The 21,912-nt window shown below is 47.4% G+C and overlaps 1 protein-coding gene across 1 annotated transcript; it reads right to left on the reverse strand.

Moving 5' to 3' along the window:
* Positions 1-2,904: 2,904 nt before the first annotated feature.
* On the reverse strand, positions 2,905-8,021 carry LOC145974282 (uncharacterized). Its single transcript, XM_083104081.1, has 3 exons — positions 4,862-8,021; positions 3,638-4,764; positions 2,905-3,516 (listed from the first exon to the last, which is right to left on the reverse strand). The coding sequence occupies exons 1-3, from the start codon at positions 8,019-8,021 to the stop codon at positions 2,905-2,907; spliced, it is 4,899 nt and encodes a 1,632-aa protein (XP_082960207.1).
* Between the last annotated feature and the right edge of the window lie 13,891 nt (positions 8,022-21,912).

Below are 21,912 nucleotides of genomic sequence, written 5' to 3' on the forward strand. Positions count from 1 at the left end.
GCAGACCTCAACCCCCTCACATACTGGCCCTTGAGGTTCCTCGCCGTAGTGGCAATTTTCTCGATTGTCCGCACAGCCTGCATCATCTCGGACGCGACGTCGGGAGTTGGCTGGTTCTCCAACTCCCCCATCACGTCCCCCAGGCTGGGCAGGCCTGCGGACGGTGGGATGACGAGGTTCGGATCCGCCATCCTCCCACTCCTCCCTATCCATCTTCTTCTCCTCCTCCTTCTCACTTCCCCTCGCTCTGATCACGTCAACAATGTTCGTCATGCGTGCTCTTCCTCGCTTCCTTCTCTGCTTGGAGCCTGCACTTGTGGTGGAGCCCTCGTCCTCCGTCATAGAGGTCGAGCGCTCCGACCCCGAAGACATGAGGCCTCTGCCCCTCTTGACCGCCTTGGGGGGGGGCCAAGACGGACGAGGAAGCCTCGTCCCCCCCCCTCGGCGATCAAGGTGGGCTCCTCCACGAGGATGACCGAGTCCGCCTCCGCGCCGGTATCCTCCAGGGGGGTAGACGCCCGTCTGGTCCGGTCCAGGGCAGCTACTGTCCCCAGCCTCTCTATCTGGGCCACGGGCATCAGGCCTCCAACATTCGGGAGGCTGCCAGTCCTCAGAGTACCCGGAGACACCTCCGCTGACTCCTTGGCAGTCCTGGCCCCGATATTCGTGAGGGAGCGCGCCGTAAGACTGCTCCTCCGGAATGCAGCCTCCTCCCCACCGCCGCGGACCGCTTCCACCACCTACGTCACCACAGCCTGTGGGATGTCCTCGGTGGCCGCCGACTTCCTCATACCCGGGATGTCCAGGTATGTGGTCGACTTCGGGTCGAAGTCACACACCGCTGCTCTCTTCACCAGTGGTGATACCACCACCTCGCCTCCTCTCATTCCAAAAATTGTGTATAAGTCTTCCATGTTATCTGCAAAATAATCCGGTTCGGCCATCATGGCAACCCCACCGCAGTGGGGCCCTTTCCCCGGTGAATTATTGACCCTAGTTTTGGGGAGGGAAGCAGAGAGGCTGCTTTCAGCTGGCCAGGCCTATCCCTCCCTATGACTCTACGGAAAAGGGTTCCTGGAGAGGGTCAGGTCCATAGAATGATGTTAAAGGTTTAACGTCACCCCTGTCGAGTGGGCCCCGTGGATCCGAACCACGAGTAACCCAGACCTCGGGCTAGACGGTGCCGGGATTTACCCTACCCGGCGGGTATGAGAAAATACCGGCCAGGTAGTCCTCCACACACACACGCCCGGTTACCCCGCTTCAACCCCGGCATAGGCTCCGCCAGCGGAGGGGGAGCGGTCTTTCCACGTTAAACATGTCCCTTCAGGCAGTCTTCGCCTGGCCGAATCCAGGACTTATACAGGGTGTCCTAGACCACCCGTACACCCCTTTCCTTTCAAAAACTAAGCATTTTAGAGAAAAACGTTTTCGACAAAAATTGTATGGTTTTGAGGGGAACATAAGATGGTGTCATTGGTTTGACCTTGGATGGCATCGTTAAGGTGAGGTCAAGGACACCTTTAATTTCTTAAATGGAACCACCTATTTTTTATTGCATATTCTTATAGTGTTCGCGGGTAAACGCGTCGATACAAGAAGCGCGATGCGTTAACGTTTCGCAGGAGGACACCACACGAGTAGATAATAAGAACGAGCCACGACACGTAATTGTTTGGTGTTTTTTATGGTTTTTTATTGTACGAGTCCACAATTATAATTTAAGACAAAGATATATATACACCGAGTCTGAGAAGTTAATCTGTTTCAGATTATTGAGCGGTTATCATTCAGCGGTTTGATCGAAGCGGTTTTCCGAAAGGCAATTAACTAGAGAGCGAGAGTCCGAGTGAATGAACGGTCGTTATAAGAAAAAGCGTTTTTTAGTCAGCGGTTTAACGAGAGATGCGGTTAAGCGAAAAGTGCGAGACTTCGAGAGGGCCCATGTGCGGTGCCCGTTTTATAGCGTGTGTGATTTTGGGCCCGTTGCAACGTGGACCAATAATTTTAATTATTTAGCGGTGACCTCATAGCGCATAATTGGCCGCCGATGAGGTCTAACGTCGGCTTTTTCGCGGTTGCCATGCGCGCAGTCTTTTTGGAACAGCTGATTGGCAATCAGCTGATCGTGACGTATGGGCGCGCATGCCCGTACGTCACGCTGATTTTGGTCGACGGTTGATGTTATTATTGTCAATGTTTATGACACGCGTTTCGTATGTCCCAAAAAAATTGAAGATAACTCGAACGATCGAGTTTTTCTGACGATTAGAGGTCTCGAGAAGTTTCTCGACGCCCGTTAATTTAGAACTCTCGAGTTATAAAACATTATTTGAAATATATATAATATATTTAAGAAATCTAATTCGGAATGAATTTTACGATTTTCGAACATCCCGCCCGCCTCGTCAGTACGTGACGAAATTTGCGAGTGTGTTCGGGCGCGGGCAGGTGTCGCGAACGGTCCGATTGATGAGTTGATGATAGTGATCATGAATGGAATGCGTGACGTAGTACAAAGACACGTGTTGTTCAGTTTATTCGTGCCTTTCGCGAGAATAGTATCGTGTGAAAGTAATGAGAATTATACAGTGGTGAATAATGTAAATGTACGGAGTGGTTTAGTGAATGATCTCGCGAATGGAGTGAACTCAAGAATGATTGTGAATATTAAGAATATGAAAGTGAAGTGATGTGATGAGTGACAGTGAGCGCGAGATTAACGCGAGAAAGAGAATATAGAAACAAAAGAATTGATAACGCGGCTCGCGAATCGCACACAGTACCGAATGTGCACGAGTATAATTGAATGCAGTTTCACGCGGTATTTCCAGAAATATAAAACAAGTGAAGTGTAATATACATATATACAGGTTAAAGAACGATATAGAAAGTTGTGATTTTTCACGCATCCAGAGACGATGGCTGCGGTGCGTCGAGAGCCTTGGGTAGCAGGACGATTTTTACAAGCGGTCGGAGGAGCGTTGAGGATGTTGTGCGCACGGTGACCACGCGAGTTACGTCGTCGTCTCCCGGGTGCAGTGCCGTAATTCGTGCGAGTGGCCACCGGGTTGGAGGTGTGACCTCGGTGCGCACTAAGCACAGGTCTCCTATTTTCGGGCCTGCTTCGCTCCTGGTCCATTTCGGTCGGGATGACAACGCTTGGAGGTATTCGCGCGACCACCGCTGCCAATAGTGGTCGCGCAATTTTTGTACAAGCTGCCATCGTGACAGCGTGCTGTCCTTCTCGGTGGCCAGCGACGGCTCGGGCACGGCCAGAAGAGGAGCCCCGATGAGGAAGTGCCCGGGAGTGAGTGCCGTCAAGTCGTCCGGATCGTCGGTCAGTGGTTGCAGCGGGCGTGAATTGAGGCACGCCTCCACCTGTGTGAGGAGGGTCGTCATTTCCTCAAAGGTAAGTGTGGCCTCGCCGATGACCCTTCGGAGGTGATGCTTCGTGGACTTGACGGCCGCCTCCCAGAGTCCGCCGAAGTGAGGTGCTGCGGGGGGATTGAACCTCTATCGTACGCCGTCGGAGGCTGCCACCTGTGCGATGCGACGGCCGTCGGATGAAGAAGCGGAACATCTCTCGAAGCTCCCGGCTTGCTCCAACGAAGTTAGTGCCGCAGTCTGAAAATACTTCGTGACAGAGGCCTCGCCGGGAAATGAAGCGGCGGAAGGCAGCCAGGAATGCTTGAGCCGTGTAGTCCGACGCTACCTCCAGATGGACCGCCTTGGAGCTGAGACAGACAAACACAGCAATAAAACCCTTGTGTGCCTGGTGACCTCGCCCTTTGCCGGTTCGGATGAGAATCGGGCCGGCGTAATCAACTCCCGTACGCTGGAATGGACGGGCAGGAGTCACCCTTTCCAGCGGAAGACTGCCCATCATTGGTTGTGGTGTTGCGGCTCGCCATCGTGTGCACGTTACGCATCGATGGATTGACCTTTTGACGATGGCTCGACCTCGAGAAATCCAAAACCGTTGGCGCAGCATTCCGAGGGTGAGCTGCACCCCTCCGTGTAGTGTTCGACGGTGGCAGGAATCCACCAGGAGATGAGCCCAGGACGCCGGCGGAACGATTAGAGGATGCCGTTCGTCCTGCGAGAGGATTGCGTTTTTTAGTCGGCCCCCGACTCTCATCAAGCCACTGTCGTCCAGGAATGGACTTAGTTTGATGAGTGGACTACGTGGTGGCATGGTGCGATTCCTGTTCAGCGACGAGACCTCGGAGTGATAATGCAGTGCCTGGGCCGCTTGAATCCAGTGCATCAATGCCGCGTTGATCTCGTCTGGCTCGAGTGTTGGTGCGGTGTCGGTGGAGTGCAGCGTTGATGGCGTGGCTTTGTGTCGCCAGCGACGACACCAGGCTGTAACTCTCAAGAGCCGGTGCAGCGAGGAGAAGCGGAGGAGAATCTCAGGCTTGATGATCACTTGCCTGACGACATTGAACGAGCCGACGTTGCGTTGCTCGGGAAGCTCGGCATCGGCCATGCTGCCACCTCCGCTTGGCCAGGAAGGTTCGCCTTGATGAAGCCAGGCAGGTCCCGTCCACCACAGTGGATGATTGTTCAGAGCGTTGGGCGGGATTCCTCGAGAGGCACAGTCCGCTGGATTCTCCCGTCCGGGCACGTGTCTCCATTGTGCCTCTGGAAGGTGCTCCTGAATGTGCGACACCCGGTTAGCCACGTAAGTCTTCCAGCGAGAAGCGTGCCCTTGGATCCAACACAGCGCTACCTTGGAGCCCGACCATAGAAAGACAGGCACTGTAGACAAATTCAATAGAGTGCGGGAGTGGACCGCAATATTGGTTAGCAGAGTGGCAGCGCACAACTCGAGTCGCGGCAGCGACACAGGCTTCACTGGAGCGACCTTGCCCTTGGCCGTCAGGAGGTGAAGTGTGGTTTGATGATGCGTCGTGGAGCGGAGGTATAGGACCGCGGCATATCCTCGCTCCGAAGCGTCGGCGAATCCATGGAGCTCGATTTTGGTGTTTGGCCCGTCGCCGTTCAACCAGCGAGGGACTTTCACCTTGTTCAAGAGTGGGAGCTCGGAAAGGAGGTTTTTCCACAATTGTGTGTCTGCCGACGGAAGAGGGGTGTCCCAATCCACCTTCTTCAGCCAGGCGGATTGGATTAAAATTTTTGCAATCAGTGACCGGAGTGAGCCAACCCAGAGGATCGAATAGGCGCGCGGTTTCCGAGAGGACGCGTCTCTTGGTGAATTCTGTGATTTTCCGGACCTGGATAGTGAATGAGAAGTGATCGCCTGCCGGGTGCCAGTGTAACCCCAGTGTTGAGTGCCCCTCGTGAGACCACGAGGCGGGTGATGTTGTGAGTTGGTGTTCCCTCGGCACTCCAGCCAGGATGTTGGAGTCGTTGGCCGCCCACTTCCTCAACGGAAACCCGCCCGCCGTGCACAGGCTTCGAAGCTCCATCTGAAGAGAGGTAGCCTCCGGCAAGGTGCTGGCTCCGGTCACGATGTCGTCCACGTAGGTATCGCGGCGCAGAGCATCAGCTCCACATGGAAAGCGAGGTCCTTCGTCGTCGTCGAGCTGGCGGAGGGTATGTATTGCCAGAAATGGCGCACACGCTAGACCGTACGTTACGGTCTTCAAACGGTATTCGCGGATTTTGTCGGTGGTGTTGTACCGCCAGAGAATCCGTTGGAGATCGCGGTCCTTTGGATCAACGAGGATTTGACGGTACATTTTCTCGATGTCCGTCACGAGAACGTAGCGGTGCCAGCGCCAACGTAGGAGGACGTCGGCGAGACCTGGCAGGAGATTGGCTCCGACGAGCGGGTGAGAATTTAGTGAGGCGCCGGACTTCGTGCGTTGTGATCCGTTAAACACTACACGAAGTTTGGTTGTAGTGCTAGTGTCCCGCAGCACTCCATGGTGCGGTAAGTAGCATACGGCGGTGTCTTGATTTAGCGGTGAGCTTATTTCCTCCATGTGTTGCAGGGTCTCGTATTCCTGCATGAAGGAGCGGTACAGATCGCCGAACTGAGCGTCCTGGGCACGGCGGCGTTCCATAGCGGACAGCAGGCGTTCGGCCGGCTTGCGGGTCTCGGCGAGAGACGGAGGCGGTCCGGAGAGCGGCAGTCTTACGACGTACCGTCCGGATGGCATGCGGCGGTGAGTGCGGGTGAATAGTTCCTCGCACTTCTCTTCCTCTGGGATGAGAGCGACAGGAGCCGAGGGTTCTTTCTCCTGCTCCCAGAACCGCTGAACCAGGTCGTTCAGCTCATGGTCAATGGCGCATTGGTGAATGTTGTGGCTGCTCTGGAGCGTAGTTCGGTGACCTCCTGACAGGATCCATCCGAGTGAAGTCCGTTGAGCGATTGGCTCGTCCTTGCGCCCTCTACGGAGACCATCCTGCAGGATGGCGGAGTACACGTCAGCGCCGAGCAATAGGTCGATCGGATCCCGATCAAGGTACTGCGGATCCGCCAAGGAAAGGCCGCGAATGTGTGGCCAGGTGAGGCTGCTTCGCACGATGGGTCCCTGGTACGACGAGAGGCGCGGAAGGACGTACGCTACGACCGGAAGGATGGCTCCTGTCACCCCAGAGGAGAGTCTCAAAGACAGTTTTCCGCGAGTGGCTCCGGATGTTCCTCCAATACCAGCGATGACCATCGAGGAGCGGATTCGTGGCAGATGCAGCCGCTGCGCCAGGGCCTCAGAGACCAAGGAAACTTCTGATCCCTGATCGATTAGAGCACGAACGTCTTGCGGTCTCCCCAGGTGGTCGCTGATAATGACGCGTGCGGTGGCGAGGAGGATCGCCTTGGAGTCCGACGCGAGTCGCGTGGTGGATAACGAGTTCGCTCCGTCGGATGGTGTGTACGCGCCGTGAAGCAAAGTGTGGTGTCGTGATTTGCACGTGAAGCAAGTTTTGACCGACTGGCACTTCGCCATTAAGTGGTTGCCAAGACAATTATAGCAAAGTCGGTTTGCTTCCACGATGCCTTTTCTCTCGCTCGCGGGCTTTGCTTTAAAGTCTGTGCACTGCATGAGGGAGTGCTTCCCTTTGCACAAGGCGCACTTCGAGACGTCGGGATTGTTTTTCACGAAGTGCGACTTCGCCGACCGGGAGTTTTCTCCGGTTTTTGCAACGGTTTTTGGCTTCGCGGCGTTTAAGGTGAGTATCCGCTTTGAGATGAAGTCTTCTAGGGCGGCGTGGCTCGGTGGATCGACGGAATCAGACGTCGCGGACTCCCATTCGAGCCGAGTTTGCGGATCAAAGAGCTCGACTACGAGATAGTTAAAGAGGTCCATTCCATAGGAGGCAATGGGCCTGTCGATGCTCTCTTGAGCGTTGACGGCAGTCGTGACGGCGTTGAAGATGCGGCTCAACTCTTGGGCAGACTCAGCCTTCATCTTCGGCACGGAGGTAAATGCGGCGAAATTGGCTCGAATTAACTCTCGCTTATTCTCGTAGTGCCGGCTTAAGATCGACCATGCGCGCTCATAATTGCTCCCGGTAATAGGCAACGGACGAATCAGTTTCTCCGCAGGACCTTGTAAGCACGACCGGAGGTAATGCAATTTCTCGACATCAGAGATCGAGGTGTTGTCGCCGATGATCGATACGAAGAGATCGCGGAACGCTGGCCAATCTCCATACTCGCCCGAAAATGTCTGGAGCTTGATGCGCGGCAGCGACGTTCTTAGAGCGTGCTCCTGACCTGGCTCGGATTTTGACGCGGTGGACGGCTCAGTCTTTAGCTTATCGGCGTATCCGAGCAACGTATTTCGCTGAGTCACGTAAGTCGATTCCGCGATAAAGTCAGATTTAGCGTACTCACTCTCGTGATATCTTTCTTTCAGGGCCGCCCGAAGGAGCTCGTGCTGAGCCTCGATTTTCCCCCACAGGTTGTCGAGGATGGTGAGACGAGCCTGGATGGCGCCAAGGGTGATGTTGCTGACACCCATCTTCCGCAGATTGTCTACGGAGCGAGACATGCGACCATGGATGTCGCTTTGCGCCTCCAATAACGTCTTTAGATCGGCACTCATTTTGGCTTGTTTGTCTGTCTAGGATGCACTTCACCACGTGAGCACTTCACCCACGAAATTGCGGATGCGGATAAAGATCCGGCTCGAAGGACCAGAAATGTTCGCGGGTGAACGCGTCGATACAAGAAGCGCGATGCGTTAACGTTTCGCAGGAGGACACCACACGAGTAGATAATAAGAACGAGCCACGACACGTAATTGTTTGGTGTTTTTTATGGTTTTTTATTGTACGAGTCCACAATTATAATTTAAGACAAAGATATATATACACCGAGTCTGAGAAGTTAATCTGTTTCAGATTATTGAGCGGTTATCATTCAGCGGTTTGATCGAAGCGGTTTTCCGAAAGGCAATTAACTAGAGAGCGAGAGTCCGAGTGAATGAGCGGTCGTTATAAGAAAAAGCGTTTTTTAGTCAGCGGTTTAACGAGAGATGCGGTTAAGCGAAAAGTGCGAGACTTCGAGAGGGCCCATGTGCGGTGCCCGTTTTATAGCGTGTGTGATTTTGGGCCCGTTGCAACGTGGACCAATAATTTTAATTATTTAGCGGTGACCTCATAGCGCCGCGTATAATTGGCCGCCGATGAGGTCTAACGTCGGCTTTTTCGCGGTTGCCATGCGCGCAGTCTTTTTGGAACAGCTGATTGGCAATCAGCTGATCGTGACGTATGGGCGCGCATGCCCGTACGTCACGCTGATTTTGGTCGACGTTTGATGTTATTATTGTCAATGTTTATGACACGCGTTTCGTATGTCCCAAAAAAATTGAAGATAACTCGAACGATCGAGTTTTTCTGGCAATTAGAGGTCTCGAGAAGTTTCTCGACGCCCGTTAATTTAGAACTCTCGAGTTATAAAATATTATTTGAAATATATATAATATATTTAAGAAATCTAATTCGGAATGAATTTTACGATTTTCGAACATATAGCTTATGTCGAGAGCTTTCCAAAACACTATAATAAAGTATTTTTTCATCAAGTACTTTTCGAGTTATAAGGCTTGAAATAATTTCTTAATTTTACATAAACCATAAAATATCTAGTAAAATATTCATTTTTCGATTATCTTACCTTAATACTTTTATGTACAAAATAATGAGAGGAATCGATTGGTGTAAAGAAAACACATAATTGTTTCGAAAAAAAAATGTAATTGTTAATTGCAAATTACATTTTTTTTTTCGAAACAATTTTGTGTTTTCTTTACACCAATTGATTCCTCTTATTATTTTGTACATAAAAGTATTAAGGTAAGATAATCGAAAAATGAATATTTTACTAGATATTTTATGGTTTATGTAAAATTTAGAAATTATTTCAAGCCTTATAACTCGAAAAGTACTTGATGAAAAAATACTTTATTATAGTGTTTTGGAAAGCTCTCGACATATGCTATAAGAATATGCAATAAAAAATAGATGGTTCCATTTAAGAAATTAAAGGTGTCCTTGACCTCACCTTAACGATGCCATCCAAGGTCAAACCAATGACACCATCTTATGTTCCCCTCAAAACCATACAACTTTGTCGAAAACGTTTTTCTCTAAAATGCTTAGTTTTTGAAAGAAAAGGGGTGTACGGGTGGTGTAGGACACCCTGTATACCTGCATCTTCCAGGACAGAGGTCAGATACCGACATCATCCCCCCCCCCGCGGTCGGGGAGCTATTACTCCCCCCTTGGTTAGTCTACCGGGAATATCCACGGGGGCCAGCCGTGTCTCACACATTCATCCCACACACCCAGGGTCAAAGACCCTCCACACACCCATTCACGCCCTCACTCGCTGGGGTGTCACTGACCAGAAGCCACAAGCCTGAAAGGCCGGCCGGGTGGCTAAGTCACCCAACCAGGCCAGAGGCGAGTGGCCCCGATCCGCACCCCCAATCCCCCACCAAAGCCCCTCAGCGGGGGCACCAGTAGAAAGTGCAAGGGGAGAGGATAGAAATCCTCCCCTAACGGCTCCGTGCAGCCGGGCGATTGAAGTCAGGGCCGCCAACCCCTATCCGTGATGGGCGATAACCCCAAGGCCACAGAAAACCTCTTCCCATCTTCCGCCGGCGTATCTGCCAACAGGAGACGAGGGAGTGCAATGGTGTGCTCTTAGACCCATTCTCCAAGGAGAGGGGGGCCCCTCCACCACGACGAGGTGGCACACCACGGGGGGAAGACTAGGAGAGTTCTAACCCAGGTCCTTTTAGGGGGGGGTGAGGAGCGAGGGGAACCGCGGCGCGGGGGGAGTGACGTCACGCGCGGGGAAGGGGGAACCGCGGTGCGATGGACGAGGGGGTTCGCGCGAGGAAGGGGGATCCGCAGAAGGAGAACAGTGCGAAGATGTGAGAAGGATAGCGCTACGTGTGGGAAAAGGATAGCGCTAAGTGTGTGAAGAGGACAGTGCGACAAGGATGGCATCAACGTGCGACAAGAACGACGCATTGTAAGATGGCATAGGTGGGAGAAGGACGACGCAAAGGTAAGTGAATGATAGCGACGAGCATATGAAAGAGAGAGAACGATAATAGTGCAAGATAACGCGTGCGAGAGAGAACGATATTGCAACAACAACGCGTGCGAGAGAGAACGATAGCGCGAAGAGAACGCATACGAAAGAGAAACTTATGATTAATGCGTGCGAGAGAGAGAACTATAATATCGTGAGACTTAGAACGATAATAGCGCAAGACAACGCGTGCGAGAGAGAACGATATTGCAAGAACAACGCGAGTGAGAGAGAATGCATAGGAAAGAGAGACTTATGATTAACGCGAGACTTACAACTAACGCAAGAGAGAGAGACGCAAGAGATGGGAACGCAAGGAGAGGCGCGTAAATAATCACATTCTTTTTTTAATTAAAATATATACAATTTATTAGAATGTGTGTAATACATTTGTGTGTGTGTGTGTGTGTACTTAAAATTAAAAATAATAATAAAAAAATAAAAAAATATAAAAAATATAAAATTTAAAAAATATAAAATTAAAATTTAATAAGGGGGGGGCGCTGGGGGGAGGCCGCTCCTGGAAGGCTACGGGGGCGATGCGTCGGGCTGGGGGAAGGTCGCGCCTGAAACAGAAGAGTACACACATTTCATCAGTTTTTAAATTATTTAATAAATTTTAATTAATATAAAAATGATGCTTACATAAGTCTCCCATTGAATAGTTGGAAATACACCGACAACTTTTATTTGCGACAGCTGTTCGGAGAAGAGCCATATAAGATCTTCGAAGAAGAAGAAGAATGGTAGGACTTGAAAGATTCCGTGAAATCTGTAGTGTGCAATTTACGATTGATTTATACGATTCGTTGAGTTTTCATCCCGGTACTACAAGACAAAAAAATTATTATAAACACACATTTTCTCACAATTTTTCACAAAATAATCATAGAAAAACACTACTTACGTTCCACAGGAAGGTTAATTTGAAGAACACGATTCACAACAAATTAAACATTCTCCTCTTCCACTCAGGGTAAACATTTACGCGATCCATTATTTTTAAAAGTTTTAACCCCTTAACTGTGAATCTCGACTCGCGCACTGTCCACAACTTTGTGACGAGGCAACGAGGTCTCGGCACGAGGTTTTATAGTAGAGATGTGGCGTCATCACCATATCAAAGCACGTCGTAAGACAAAAGTATGCGCGTTCCCATGTAACTCAGCATAGTATATAATATTAATATCATCATATCGCGACTTTGTGAGGAGACAGTCGTCTCGGTACGAAACTTTAGAACAGGGACGTATCATTATCGCTTTACCAAAAACGCGTCGCAAGACAAAGTATGCATGTTCCCATGCAAATTAGCATGATATAATATAACATTATAATATAATGCGTCAACCCTGATCGAACGGTAATTGAACGGTCATCGAACGCCCGTCGAACGGAAATGAACGCTCATCGAACGGAAATGAACGACCGTCGAACGGAAACGAACAACCGTCGAACGGAAATGAACGGCTATCGAACGGCTATTGAACGACTGTTGAACGCCCGTTGAACGGAAATGAACGGCCGTCGAACGGCTGTCGAACGATCGTTGAACGACTGTTGAACGGAAATGAACGACCGTCGAACGGTTATCGCACGACCGTCGAACGGAAATCAACGGCTATCAAACGCCCGTCGAACGGAAACAAACGGCTATCAAACGTAAAACTATATTCAAATATCAAACAAATATTTAAATGTTTTATCATGTATCACAATGCAGTATCGAAATACAATATCTGTGGCAGCTGTGTCACGTACAGAAACACGATACTGCGCACGTACATAGATAAGGAAAAGGAAAGAAAGGAGAGAATAAGAAAGACGATAAAAGTATATTGCATCATCATCAATTTATTATAAATATGGATTCGATGAATCATTATCATGATGTTTCGACCACCAATTATAAATCTTAAATACATTTTGTAAAACGCAATTTTTTACATGATTTTCACAACGCACAGTATTCTTAACATCTAACTTATTTAAAGAAGCTACATCCTCATAGTCTGTCCAAAGTTTCGATAATCACATCGTTTCTCCCATCATCGTCCAGTATATCGGCTAGCCATTGTCGTTTTTCGTACCCTTTAACGTATACGAGAGGTGGACGCATCATCCTCCTCCGTTGCACTCATCACCGCCGTCGTAATTAAACGTTTCGATTTCCAATATGAAACGTGTCCATCATCCCACGATAATCCATGGTGATTTTTCATCAGCCATAAAACCTGGCATCTCTCAGATTTTGTGAGCATGTGCCATGGTTCGGGACATGTAAAAATGTAATGAGAAAGTACGGATCCCTTTCTCAGAACCGCAGCTTCCTTCACGATAAAATTTTTCCCAACGATAAATCCTTGTAGATCCACAAACGTTGGCACAGCCATGATGACAAGATCTGATCGCAGACTGATGTCGATAGTCAAATCATCTCAATCTTTTATATATTTTCCTTCATGCGCATTGGAGGGGATATTTGCTGACTTATGTAATTTTGCGGACTACATTGGTCAATGGATTATATTCGATAACCCGATCGTGCAAGATGAGACAATAGGCGGTAGTATTCGCCGGTATATTTTCCCTACGTAAACTCTATTCTTACGTCCACGGTAGCAGTTTTGACAGACTCGTTTTGTCGCGAGCAATCAATGACCGCGAGAGGACCGCAATGTAGAAACTTTGAAATGGTTAACAGCATTGCGTCATCATCGCATCCGTAATAAGATTTGCGAAAACGAGAGTACATGTCGAATAGGACGGCGAATCTATTTTTTTCAAAATCTAAATTTAAATCATCGTAGGGATAAAATTCCGAGTTTAAATAGAGTTTAACGTTGGTCAATTTGCAGTCATCGAATAATGTAACACCTTGTAACACTGAATTCTTTTTACCAGTTTGCAATGCAAAGATCACGTATCGTGGTTTCTCTAACTGGGAGGCGGCTTTCACGGTCCACGAATGCTTAGTCGTGCTATGCAGCAGAGGAAATTCGTATAGATCCCACGATCGGAAACTCATATTCAAGTATCGTCCGCTTTCCAACATTCGCAACATCGACAATTTATTAATCTCGTTCAATATTACATGAGGCATACGCCACTGTATTTTGAGTAATTCAATCTCTGTTTCCGACGATGGATGTCCGAATAGACAATTATTATCGTTGCGCGAACATATCAGAATCAATTCGTGACGAGCGTTAATCACAACGCGTTTATAATCTTCGCAAAATCCCAGCAACATGTTGAGCGGTACGCAATAGTTGAAATAATTTTTGTCACCGTTGTACGTCAAATCCCACGCAACGTTCTTCAAGTTTATACTTTTCTGATGCGTTAAAGAGACATAATTTTTGAGCGTCGAAGTTATTCCAACATTTCTGTTACGATCAATCTTAACTCCGTCGAGTTCGTATCGAAGCTCATCAAACATGAATGCGACGCAATTGTTTCCCAATACAACCTTCATTTCGTCATTCGCTTTACGCACATTCAACTTTCCCTCGATGTAAAGAAAGCTTTCGCACGGTAACGTGTACAAATCCTGATGTTGTATAGGTATTCGTATCTTGTTGCTGTATCCAAGCGTCGTATTGGACCCATACGTACGGATTGTACGTATGAGTCTCAATCTTGACGATGCGATCGTCAAAGGCTGGCTCACCTCCGATATTCAAAATATCAATCATTCTTTTCGTACGATGAATCCCAATGATTTTAAAAATTCACGATTCAACGCGCTCAGCTTCTTCTTAACGGCTATCTTATTATTGTCACCCGATACCGCTCGCCTTACCGTAATAGTATTGTCCCTCGTAAAAGTATTGTCTCTCGCGTGCTCCGTTTCGTTCAGCACGAGTATACTATGTTTGTCGCCGCCGTATATGCAATCTTACGGTAATTTTCTCTCCTCGAAAATCGATCAATCGACCTCTTTGATCCACAATACGTATCGTTAAATCCGTAATGTTCCGTACGATGATCGGCAGATAAATGATCTGTGCCGGCGTTTTCGATATCTTATATCCTGGCAGTACACTCGGTGAAAACTCATGTATCGTGTGTACGCGCATGCCATTGCTGTACGCACCAGTATTCACGTTACATTTTATACGAATAATATTTACGTTTATAATATTAACCGGTTCGTCCGATTCGTACCACTTGTGAGGTTGCAATATACGATTCGACGAGAATCCAAGCAAGGATCCTACATTGTCGGGTTTGGTAAAGTTTATTCTGTAGACGCATTTGATTTCGCTCTTTAGTGTGCTATGATTGGCGCGGAGCACTATTGGATATTCCTCATCATAATTGTTTTCACCATCTCTGGAAAGATGTTCATCTCGCAAAATTGTGCGTTTGAGATAGTCATTTATAGCGTGCAATTCGTACGATCCTTCGGGAATCGTAATTTCCTTGTCGTCGTTGCCAAAGTAAAATTTATTATTCGAAAAATTTACGTTTCGTATGATACGAATCGTACGAATCGTATGATAAGTTTCAAAATTCGTTAATCCGAGCTCGTAATCGGCATCGGTCAAATCTATAGCGGGAAAATAGCTTACAGCGAAAACGCTGCTTTTGCCAGTCAACGTAAGTATCAGTGACATGTCGAACGAATACTGAATCGTGATGATGGATTGTCAGGCTTTAAATTGATCGTCGACTGTTTGAAGAAATTTTAAACACAACTGTCCACAGATACTCTGATTGTAACTTTGATAAGATGCGTAATTGTATTCAATTTTCACTCGTCCGAAATATCGCACAAGTTCCTTGGGTGGTCGAAGATTTTCAAAACTGTCGAAATATACAACACGATCTCCCCTCTTTGCGTACGCTACCTAATGAGTATAGGGATCATCCACGTCATCCAAATTGACGATACCGCTCTCGTTTCGTCGTACACCGCTTATCGGTAAATTATTGCGCATGAAAACACCTCTAAAGAAAGATATGTGCACACGTTTCGCCAATTGTTCCAATTACACGTTAGTTGTCGCACCCGTAGGCATTTTTAATGTTTTTTCGACGTTTTTTTTTCTCTTAGACTTTGTTGAGAATCCCTGTCCACGCTTGTACGGAGCGAGATAAAGTCCGCGACCTTCCATAGCGCGATTGTGACGCTGCATCTCTTCCAGCTGACGTTACGCCGCCTTGCTATCGTTTACCGCCTTTGCGATTTTCGCCGCACCGCCGGCCAAAGAACCGACAACTCCCAACAACGGTAAAAGTGGTAAAATACCACCGCGTTTCGCTACTGGAAGTATTCGTTTTTTCCTCCTCTTTGTCGTCGACGGCTTTTTCATCCCCATGCCGAGTTTTGTCTTTGCTTTCATTGCCGCCCAAACAGTCATAGCGACTTCTCTTTCGCCAAGAGTCGAATCCCTCGCGGTAATGCGTTCTCACGCTCTTGCAGCTAGTATGCGATCCGCGACGTGTCATTGACCGAGGTCGTTGCTTCGCGAGTAAGCAATGTCGTGCTCGCGACAAGCGGTGTCCAATGGATTGATGCCTCGATCGCCTCTAGCCAATCGTTTCTCTAATCGAGTTTCCGGGCCGCAAAACTGGCCGCATAACCGGGAATATGTAATTCGATGGGAAGCGCGTTTATCACACGATTTAAGAGACCGCTACCTCTTACGATTCTCGCTGACATTCGTAGCAATCTTTTATTAACGGTGGGGGACCGTCAATGTGTGTTCGCTGCCACGGCTGATTGTAATGTCGCATGCACGAACGATATTGTTGAACCTCGAATCAGCCTTTGTATATTCTGGAAGCTTGTCCCACAATCGTCTTACGTAATCACCAAAATTTTGCAGTAAAACAATCTTTGGGATATACTGCAGTTGTTCAGCGGTAAGCCAGAGAATGTCTCTGTTATCCGACAGAAGGAGAAACATTTTTGATACTGAGCTGTTTCGAGTCGAGAAACCTCTATAAATAGGTCTCTCCTTCGTGATCATTCGCAAAATTGATTCGAAAGAGAAAACATGTGGTTCGTGCGACAAGCGCGGATAATCAAAGTACCAAATTTCGACGATAGACTAATATCGGAGGAAAAAGTACGCAAGCATGGAAACATGCTACCGACTACTATACGCGGTATCGTTTGCGGCCCTTCAAACTGCGGTAAGACAAACGTGTTGATTAGTTTGATAGAAAGTCCGTACGGTGTATGTTTCGAGAACGTGTACGTATACTCGAAATCGACAACCGAAATATAGATACTTAGACAATTTACTAGCACCTATAGACGAAATTGGTTATTTTACATTCTCTAATAACAGCAATGTCATTCCACCGAGCGAGGCGCTTCCAAATTCCATCTTTATCTTTGATGACGTGGCATGCGACAAGCAAGATACGATAAGAGAGTACTTTGCAATGGGTCGACACTCGAGCGTCGACTGTTTCTATCTTTGTCAAACGTACGTCAAGATACCTAAGCATCTTATACGCGACAATGCGAATCTTTTGATTTTATTTAAACAAGACGGCACTTGAAACATGTGTACAACGATCATGTAAATACCGACATGTCTTACGACGATTTCCGCGCATTGTGTCAGAAATGTTGGCAACGCAAATATGGCTTCGTAGTCATTGATAAAAACAGCACGTTGATCAATGGACGATATAGAAGAGGATTTAATGATTTCGCGATACCGTAAAGCGATCAGTCGTCATCGACACATCGATCGAGCATCATGAACGGCGATCGTGAAAAGATTGCGAGAGAGATTGCAAAAACGAGCGAATCAATTAGCAAAAAATATCGCGCTTTGAAAACTGATAAAATGGAGGAAGCGTTGCATTGGAAAGACAATTTAAGCCAATTACCGAACCTTTAAAACAGCTTATCGAAAATACTGTGGAATCTGATGCGCCGAAAATCGAGCCATTGAGTTTGACGTTCGGAGAGAAGCACGAGGAAAAAATAAAAGAGTCAAAGCAAGGAATGAAGCGAGCACGGATAAATATGCCGATAAACGATTCGCCGATATATTCGACATCGAATCGATCAAAACGAAGGAAACAATTTTCTAATATGGCTACTGTTTCTACTCCGATAAAAAAGTATAACCGCGTCAAATAATACCATCACCGTCCGTCGAAAAAATTAATGAGACCACGCCCGATTCGTTTGTAACATCGGTCCGACACGAATTAGAAACGTCCGAAGGTCAGAAAACGTTCCGAGATCATTTTGGTCTACTAGCGCAGAAATATGTAGGAGCTATCATGAGTGTTGATAAAAATAAGAGTATGGATTACGTCTACGGTGTTAAATTTACCAGCGAAGGAATGATGCTCGGTGATAAACGTTTCGATGTGGACGTGGAAGATAATATAATTATCGATGGAATAAAATATACGGAAACCGAAGGTATCTACGATTTGATTTTTAGAAATATTCCCAATCATAAAAAATACATTCAAGACGATTTGTATAAATATCGAAGTATATTAAAAGCAACAAATGCGCATAAACGTGACAACAAAGTTAATAATTCCTATTAAAAGTAATAAAGGATACAAGTACAAATATATAATTGCGCCATTATTCCCCGATAGAAAGGTGGGAAGAGGTATAGACGCGCCGCGCACCATGATGCTAAGCGACAACATGATCGATTACGTGCATTGGAACGATCCCAACGAATTGGTAGATCGTTTGCGATTGCTGGACGCCCCGCGTCGAGCCGGCAACAATGCTCACGACAATGAAATCTTGTCAATTATCGAAGAACTTCGCGAGGCCGGCATTATTATAAATTAAACTATTCGTCGACGATACGTGTCATTTGGTCAAAGTTCTCGGTACCGAAATGTCGATTAATAAATTTGGATTATCGCTCGGAATGTCGAATAATTTGTACTATCAATGGAATGGATTATTGAGAAATTACGTTCGCGATAACGCTCTCTGCCAGACTACTACCGGCTTTGACGCAAGGTCGCGCAAGATTCAACGCGTAGCGCAACCGGAAGCTGATACTGACGCCGTCAACAAACGATACGTGGATAAACTTTTGAGAGATCGACAGGAAGAAATTGAGCAAAAAATTATCGCGCTCGAAACAAACGTGCAGGCGCTGCGAATAATGATGGACGAGATAAAGGATGCGCTGAGATATACAACATCTGACTCGGCACAGTAAACGAGACATACTCATATCACAATATCAATTATGCCTCGATCAAACGTGCGAAAGAAGAAAAACACCTCCGAAAAGCGACAACTAGTCGAGGAATTACATGCTCCGGCGAGAAGAAATTTTCCACGAAGATGCGTCATTGTACGCGGATACGACGATCTGTGACAGGCGTGACGTGGTCGACATGCGTTCGTACTCTCGACTCAACAAGGGTCATAAATACATACTCACAGTTATCGATGTGTTGAGTAAGTATGCGTGGGCCGTACCGCTCAAGAGTAAGAGCGGAAACGAAATGTCCGAAACGATCGCAAAGATTATTGGAGATGATAAAAGGTGTCCGAAAAATTTTCAAACCGACAGAGGAAAAGAATTTTACAACGCGAGTGTGCAGAAACTCATGAAGAAACACAACATTAATCATTACTCGACATTCCGTTATGAAAGCCTCGGTCGTGGAACGATTCAATCGTACTTTAAAAAACAATATGTGGAAAATGTTTACGTTCAATGGAAATTACAAATGGATCGACGAGCTATCTCGACTCGTTGCAGAGTACAATACGCGAAAACATCGCATCATCGGTATGAGACCTGTCGACGTCACTCCGGCGATCGCCGAAAAACTTTTAAATACGGTAGTAGTAAGACTAAGCCGGTTCTAACGCAGGGGCTCCGAGGGGGGGTGAGGGGCGAGGGAGAACCGCGGGCGGGGGGGTGACGTCACGCGGGGGGGGCGATGACGTAACGCGGGGGGGGGGGTGATGACGTCACGCGGGGGGTGATGACGTCACGCGGGGATGATGACGTCACGCGGGGATGATGACGTCACGCGGGGATGATGACGTCACGTGCGGGGGATGATGACGTCACGTGCGGGGGATGATGACATCACATGCGGGGGATGATGACGTCACGTGCGGGGATGATGACGTCACGCGGGGATGATGACGTCACGCGGGGGATGATGACGTTACGCGGGGGATGATGACGTCACGCGGGGGATGATGACGTCACATGCGGGGAAGGGGGGATCGCGGCGCGACCAGTGGACGAGGGGGTCCGCGCGGGTAGGGGGATCCGCGGCGCGAGCGATGGACGAGGGGGTCCGCGCGGGTAGGGGGATCCGCGGCGCGAGCGATGGACGAGGGGGTCCGCGCGGGTAGGGGGGATCCGCGGCGCGAGCGATGGACGAGGGGGTCCGCGCGGGTAGGGGGGATCCGCGGAAAGAAGACGGTGGTGTGAGAAGAATAGCGCTACGTGTGGGAAAAGGATAGCGTAAAGTGTTTGTGAAGAGGACAGTGCGACAAGGATGGCATCAACGTGTGACAAGGATGGCGTCAACGTGGGACAAGAATGATGCATTATAAGATGCCACATAGGTGGGAGCAGGACGACGCAAAGGTAAGTGAGTGATAGCGACGAGCTTGTGAATGAGAGAGAACGATATTAGCGCGAAGAGAACGCATACGAAAGAGAACTATAATATCGCGAGAACAACGTGTGCGAGAGAGAACGATAATAGCTAAGATAACGCGTGCGAGCGAGAACGAAGATATCGCGAGACTTACAACTAACGCGAGACTTATTGTTAGAACGATAGCGCGTACGAAAGAGAGAGAGAGAACGATATCGCTATACTTAGAACTAGCGCAAGAGAGACGCAAGGGATGGGAACGCAAGGAGAGGCGCGTAAATAAATACATTTCTTTTTAATACTAAATATAACATTTATTGTGTGCGTGTATTATACAATTTGTGTTTTGTGTGTGTGTGTGTGTGTGTCTAATAAAATAATAATATAATAATATAAAATTTAAAATTTAAAAAATATAATAAAAATATAAAATTTAAAAAATATAATAAAAAATATATAAAACATATAAAATATAAAATTTAACGGTCATCGAACGGAAACGAACGACTGTCGAACGCAAACGAACGGTCATCGAACGGAAATGAACGGTAATTGAACGGTCATCGAACGCAAACGAACGCTCGTCGAACGGAATTGAACGGTCATCGAACGCCCGTCGAACGGAAACGAACGGTCGTCGAACGGTAATTGAACGATCATCGAACGGAAATGAACAGTCATCGAACGGAATTGAACGGTAATCGAACGGAATTGAACGGTAATTGAACACCCGTCGAACGGAAACGAACGCCCGTCGAACGGTAATCGAACGGAAACGAACGGTAATCGAACGGAAACGAACGCCCGTCGAACGGAAACAAACGCTCGTCGAACGGGAATGAACGCTCGTCGAACGGTCATCGAACGTAAAACTATATTCAATTATCAAATATTTAAATGTTTTATCATGTACCACAATGTAGTATCGAAATACAATATCTGTGGCAGCTGTGTCGCGTACGGAAACACGATACTGCACACGTACATAGATAGAGATGAGGAAAGAAAGGAGAGAATAAGAAAGACGATAAAAATATATTGCATCATCAATTTATTATAAATATGGATTCGATGAATCATGATGTTTCAACCACCAATTATAAATCTTAAATACATTTTCTAAAGCGCAATTTTTTACATGATTTTCACAACGTACAGTATTCTTAACATCTAACTTATTTAAAGAAGCTACATCCTCATAATCTGCATCCAAAGTTTCGATAATCACATCGTTTCTTGCATCATTGTCCAGTATATCGGCTAGCCATTGCCGTTTTTCGTGCCCTTTAACGTACACGAGAGGTGACGCATCATCATCCTCCTCCGTTGCACCCATCACCGCTGTCGTAATTAAACGTTTCGATTTCCAATATGAAACGTGTCCATCATTCCACGATAATCCATGGTGATTTTTCATCAACCATAAAACCTGACATCTCTCAGATTTTGTGAGCATGTGCCATGGTTCGGGACATGTAAAAATATAATGAGAAAGTACGGATCCCTTTCTCAGAACAGCAGCTTTCTTCACGACAAAATTTTTCCCAACGATAAATCCTTGTAGATCCACAAACGTTGGCACAGCCATGATGACAAGATCCGATCGCAGACTGATGTCGATCGTCAAACATCTCAATCTTTTATATTTTTTCATATGCAATGGAGGGGATATTTGCTGACTTATGTAATTTTGCGGACTACATTGGTCAATGGATTATATTCGACAACCCGATCGTGCAAGATGAGACAGTAGGCGGTAGTATTCGCCGGTATATTTTCCCTGCATTCAAACTCTA

The sequence above is a fragment of the Camponotus vicinus genome, unplaced genomic scaffold (genome assembly GCF_025532165.1).
Source record: "Camponotus vicinus isolate PSW18456_S1 unplaced genomic scaffold, iyCamVici1.0 SCAF_7, whole genome shotgun sequence".
NCBI lineage: Eukaryota > Metazoa > Arthropoda > Insecta > Hymenoptera > Formicidae > Camponotus > Camponotus vicinus.

What these genes read in the sequence shown, in the direction of transcription:
- LOC145974282 (XM_083104081.1), bottom strand. Translation starts at nt 8,021, where the DNA reads ATGAGTGCCGATCTAAAGACGTTATTGGAGGCGCAAAGCGACATCCAT. An exon ending in CCAAGGGCAAGGTCGCTCCA is followed by an intron (nt 4,765 to 4,861) that starts GTGAAGCCTGTG and finishes ATTTGTCTACAG; the next exon opens with TGCCTGTCTTTCTATGGTCG. An exon ending in GGCGAGGCCTCTGTCACGAA is followed by an intron (nt 3,517 to 3,637) that starts GTATTTTCAGAC and finishes GGCGTACGATAG; the next exon opens with AGGTTCAATCCCCCCGCAGC.